Genomic DNA, 6000 nt, shown 5'->3' with positions numbered 1-6000 from the left:
ATCCGAGGCAGGACATACTGGGACGTGTAGTTCCACAACAGCTGGAGGGCCATGAGTTTGACATCACTGGCATACAGCCTTCCTTGCGATACATCAGAAACTGCCCGCACTCCCCGGCGGCTAGGATCGCATCCGATACATCACATGCAGTCCTTGTGTATACACTGTATTGTATGCAATCATGACTGCGGGAGCTGACAAATCCCTGTGGCAGCCATGCCGGTCTCCGGATCGGAATTGGAGGTACATCACATTTCACTTGGTTTATAAGTCCGATGAGTCAAATTTGTGTATAAAAAAGGGCCATATCGTATAAGTGTATGGAAGCCATTAGTGTTTCTGAATGCTGATTTAAATTGTTACATTAATAGAACAATGGGATACTAAATGGCATGTTGCACGCACTGCAGTAGATAGGATACCACATGAAATTTATCATAGAAGGATATTGCTTGATGATAATTATACAAAGCCTGGCAGTTATCTCTTGTAGGACTAAAAATAACAGCAGGCTCTCTGTGGGACTTGTAGTTCCCCAACAGCTCTACAGCTGCAGAGTCACCAGAGCTGATACATGGTACCAAACATAAAATGTAGGGCTGCCCAGTTCAGTGTATTGGTGGTGTGGATAGTATTGTGCAGTTCTGGCTGCAGGATGTATTCCACACACACACAGAGACACGTGTAACGGGGAGGGGGGCTGTGGGGTCTGTGTGACAGGCGGAGGGATGAGGACATTGTCAGACTGAGCATGGTGTTTATCACGCACACACAGAGCCAAAGCACAACCCCCGCTCCTCCCTCCCCTGTGACTCAGCCCACCCCCGGGCCGCCGCGGCTCCAGTCTCCGGGTTTTCCTCCCGCCCGGTAGTAGCTCAGAGCTCTGTGAGTCCCTCTTTTTTTTTTTTTTCTTGTTGTGTTTCTGTTACTCATCGCCATCTTGTTGCAGCCCTCTCCTTGTCTGGCGGGGATCGCTGGGGGATCGGGGTGACACTAGCCGGCTCTGTATGATTTAGAAGCCGGTCTCCCAGCGGAGGAGGCTGCAGACAGCCGGCAGAGAGCCCAGCGTGTGACTGATTGCAGGCAGCAGCGGAGGAGCCGGGCTGGAGACATGAGCCTGGAGACACTGTTACAGGCAGCCCTGTTCCTGGAATGGCAAGCCCAGCAGCAGCAGCAACAGCAGCGGAGCCGGGGTAAGGCTGGGTGGCTTGCGGGAAGGGAGGGGGGTGATGCGCTGATCGCACTGTCTGTCCCTGTGATTGCGCTGCACTGCTCCGCATCCCTTCTGTGCGGCACCAGCACTGCACATTGTGCAGCTACACAGACTGCGGGAGGCGCTACGGTATAGGGTAGTGTGGTACAGTGCAGGCAGGTGGTATAGGGCAGTGTGGTACAGTGCAGGCAGGCGGTGTAGGGCAGTGTTGCCCTGCAAGGAGGCGGTATAGGGCAGTGTAGTATAGCAGGAGCCCAGGATGGGAGCATCAGGGAGGCAGCATTGCAGGGTCACAGCCTGGTATAGGGGGGAAGACGGTAGTGGGGGGGTAGGTGCCGGGTTAGTGTCGCAGCCATGTCACATTAGGGCAGGGTGCCAGGGTCTCCCCCGGGTGATGGGGGGAGACGGCGGCGGCGGGCAGGGCGGTGGCAATGCTCCAGCAGCACTTTGCATAATAGCATGACATGGGTCCTGCTGTCATATGACTCCTGCCGGCCTCTCCCCTTAACCCCCGCACGGCCGGTTAGCCGGGACTCTCGCTAGCCCACAGCGGGTCACAGGCAGTGAGAACATAGAGTCTGCCCGGGCTGAACGGTGCAGCGCCCCGCACGCCCTGGTGGTGGTGGGCGGCCGCAGAACGCCGGGTTCCCGCAGACCAGGGCGTGAAAGACCGGAGCAGAAGGGGTTACACATGTGTCTGGTGACGTGTCAGGCCACTCCCTTCCCCCCACGTGCACTGGGAGACACTCCCCATGAGGGGGAGGGGCAGCGCGAGCCTGAGCGGGATGCAGACAGGGATGGGGGGCGGGGCTAGGGCCGGGCGGCACGCACGCGGCTTCATCCACGTAACCCGGCCGCCGCCTCCCACGGCCACAGGGCCCCTCCCATGGTCGCAGCAGACCCCCTCCCCTCCACGGTGCAGCCAACCCGCCGCAGTCCTCGTAGTTTACGGCCTCTGTGTCCCCGCCCCACGGGTTACACCCTGTCCTCGTCCTGTAGCCAGTGCGTGGAGACCTCCCGCACCCCAGTAACACACCTAAGGAGGAAGCGTCTTTCCTATTATTGCCACATAGGCTGCGGTGAGCCGCGCGCAGACATAGCCCCCCTGCTGCGTGGTGCCTTGCTCAGCTCTGGCTGTTGCTGTAGTTCTGACTATGGGCAGATGTAACTAGTGATATTGTTATCCCGCGATGCCCCAGCCAGTGCCCCCTCACTGCCCTGTGTGGGTGCCCATTATTACTTATTATCCGTGTAAAGCGGCCAAACCCATGTGAGCTGTTGGGCAGGCTGCTGAAACTACAGTTTGGCCACCTAATAACACCACTTGCATTATATTTCAGCTCCCAATGTCATGAGGTTGTGAATGTAAATAATAATGGACACTTGCACCCATCAGTAGAACAATAACATGTCTCAGGAGGGAGCCCAGTACTTAAATCCTCCCTAAAGCATGCAAGTGTCATAGGAAACAAAATCTGCTGTACCAAAATCCAATAAAGGTACACCACTGATAATCCAGCACCCTCGGTTCCAGCAGTGTGCTGTGTACTGTAAACCCTCGCATCCATCTCCTTTCCGCACATGACACCCTGCAGCCCACTTCCCCTCCGCAGACCATCTTTCAGCCAGCAGCGCGACTCTCCCCCCACCTCCTACAGCCCCACTAAATCCTCCTGCAACCTTGCTTCCCCGGACACCTGATGTGTTTGGATTAAAAGAGGCGACAGACCACAGGGTGGCATAAAATTGGTGGGGTACCTGTATGAGAAAACTGAAAAAGGCATCCACCCCAACATCAATGAGCAATTTATCCACATAAATGAAAAATCCGAATTCACACTGTCAAGAATTTTATTCACATAAAAAAACAGTGCAAGATATATCCACGGCATGACTGACCATCTGGCACTTCTAGCAAATGCCATAAGGACCGCTGGGCTGGCAGCTTTAAAGACTGACCAAGCAGCTCTGCCTTGGCTGGTATTCAGACAGACTGCCTCCTGTGAGACCAAACGCCTGCAACACGCGTGAAGAGTGATCACACTCATTTTTCTCATTCTGGTGCTGAATTGCAGCCCCAGTCTATCCCTATATATGCCTCCACCATAAAGCAAATCTGTGTCACACTGATATTTAAAACACAATGGGTGGTATTAAATTGAAGTTTATTTTGTGTGCATATCATGCTTATTATGGTCTGGTTTAGACACGCATTCGCACATTTCAGCTCACCAACCTCCGGGATTGTAAGCTGAAATGCTGGTGAAAAATAATTGAATACTGCCCAATGAGTAATCATATTTGGGACACAACACTGGTGCTGTTACAGAAAATTTCTCATATGTGCGCTGTACAAATAAAAGTAGCGTAAAACACCACTTGGTGCGGAATGAATCCTGCCTCCAGTGAGTGGAATCGCCCTGGCTTAGAACTCAGTCATTTCCAATACAAAATATGACCTGTATGTGAGCTAGACTTGTCTTCCCAGTGTACTGTGACACCTCTGCAAGCTGCGCTTTCCCCCTGTACTGAGGCATCTCTCATATACTCCATGTTAGAGGTTCCCCAGGCAGCTAACAGTCTGACAGCAATCCTGTCACTGCCGCCTGCTCTGCAGTAGCCTTCATTCTCTGCCTGTACATGTTGGTTCCATTTCTTGTCATGCCTTACAATGAGATGTAACACAATCCTACAGCATGATTGTATGCCTTATGTGCTTTACCCAGCAAGGAAACAATATATATGGTCTTATGTCATATCGGTTTAGAGACATTTACTTGTGAGTCGACAGCCGGCATATCAAGTAACCGGCTCGTGTCTGCTGAGACATTCACCATCTCTCAGGGTGCATGGTGCAGTATGCAGTGGTATTGCCAGCTATCAGCTGTGAGTAAGCTAACTGATCACATGTCTGTATTATGTAACAAGCCATAATAATATAATAATATGCATTGTTTTTATAGATGGTGAGATCATAACGCTCAATGTATTGTGTACATACAGTTTCTGGTCAAAGTCTAAATGCATGGAGGATATAACTACAGGCTCTATAGCGTATTATTAATCAGCCTGCAGGATTATTATACCAGTTCCCTGGGTTTTTATTTTACATACGCATTGCTGCACAAAATTTCTTTTGTGGGTATTTGCACCTTCCAGGTTTTTATTTTTTTTTTACCCTTCCTTTCTTTAGCACAGATGTGAAGGGGATGGAATTTAGAATGAGGCGGATCCTGTGTGTTATAGGCCCCCCCTTTTTCTTCTCTGTGCTGCTGTGTCTGGTTCTTGGGAGAGCCCTTCTAAATACACAGGCATGGGGGGAAGGGCAGACGCTACGGGGCAATCCTTCTTAGCCAGCTTCCTGGAAGCTCATGTACAGTGAGAAATATGAGATTCACTTCTCTTACACTAGGATGCTGCTGCTGCCGCAGCATTTGATGTGTGAACTGAAGGACATCCAGGCTGGTGTATAAAGAATGCTGTTAATTACTAATTTCTTTCATGCACCGATGTTTTATTTGTAATCTATAAACCTATTAATATCTGTGGTTCAGATTATTGTTGCTATATCTCTTTCCTTGACGATGAGAAATCTGTTTATATATGTGTATCTATTTGTATTGCATAGCCACATACAGACTAGACGATATAGTATAGGAATGATGTCATCGAAGATTTCCTGCAGAACTCCCAGCGTTTGATGCACACACTTAAGGATCTCATTAACAATATTGTTCCGTGACATCATGGGATCCCCCGCTGAGCATGCAGTTGTTGACGATAAGTCAAGATTGAGCTGAATAAACAGCCAACGAGATGGTCGTTAATGAAATTGAGTGTACACACTAAGCGATCTGATAAACTATCACTTGGAAAGGCCAAAATATTGCTGTGTGTGTATGGAAGTCTCCACAGCTTTTGTTTAGCTCATTATATAAAAAAAAATAATAATTATATTTTCATTTTTGCAGTCACTTTGTTACAAATTTGGGTTCCCTGAAGCTAGTACACACTAGTCCAATCATAGCGCAGATGCAATTTTACTTTAGTGTAAGGTGGCCATACGCTAGGGTAATTAACTGAGGCCTGAAATTGCATCAGATTTCCCTTGAACTGCCTGGCCTAGTCTATGGGGGGTCTTTTACACTTACGATCCAAAGTCCTGACCCACCTGCACACTATATCGGTACTATATCTGCTGAAAAGATGGAGACACCCACTACCGATTTCTGGGTACGCTACTGCAGAAGCCATGCACAAAACAGTTGATAGTGTGTACACACTTCAATTCTTGTTTAATATTGTGCCATCGCATCTGAACCTGATTTGCAGATGCATCCAGTTTTTTCCTGGTAAAACATGATTGAAGGTGTGTGCACACGGTACAATCCAGCATGAGATTTTGACTATATATATACAAAACTGTATTGTATAAATCGCATCGGGATCGCACAGGTTCAATCCCGATACGCACTCCCGGGACAACACAAATCGAAACCCAGATAGACATGGCAGCAATGACTATATAGTGCAGATCTGCACTATATAGTCAAAATCGCATGCGTGTCGGGTGGCTTGTCGTGCGATTCGATCGGGATGGAATAGCAAGCCTAATTGACCGTGTGCACACCATTACACTATCTCATGAATGGGTTGGAAATAGGAAGGATTGTATAGGTGTGTACTTGATATTACTCTTTTATTTTTCATACTGCTTTCATATATGGTCATCCAAATTCTTTTACCTTGGCCATATATTGTTTAGTTTACTGGTGGCTTCTAATGTT

General features: G+C 48.9%; 1 protein-coding gene across 2 annotated transcripts in view; it reads left to right on the top strand.

Annotated features, from left to right (window-relative positions):
• The first annotated feature begins 856 nt into the window (after positions 1–856).
• MNT (MAX network transcriptional repressor) overlaps positions 857–6000 on the top strand; it is a 70220-nt gene continuing 65076 nt past the window's right edge. For both annotated transcript variants that reach the window (XM_083172228.1, XM_083172227.1), the window contains exon 1: positions 857–1193. In XM_083172228.1, coding sequence (XP_083028354.1) covers positions 1112–1193 — 82 coding nt within the window. In that variant the 5' untranslated portion in view covers positions 857–1111. The remainder of the gene's footprint in view (positions 1194–6000) is intronic.

The sequence above is a fragment of the Crinia signifera genome, chromosome 2 (genome assembly GCF_055691185.1).
Source record: "Crinia signifera chromosome 2, ASM5569118v1, whole genome shotgun sequence".
Classification (NCBI taxonomy): domain Eukaryota; kingdom Metazoa; phylum Chordata; class Amphibia; order Anura; family Myobatrachidae; genus Crinia; species Crinia signifera.
Note: the sequence above shows the minus strand (reverse complement) of the source record. Positions and strands in the feature narration are given on the sequence as shown.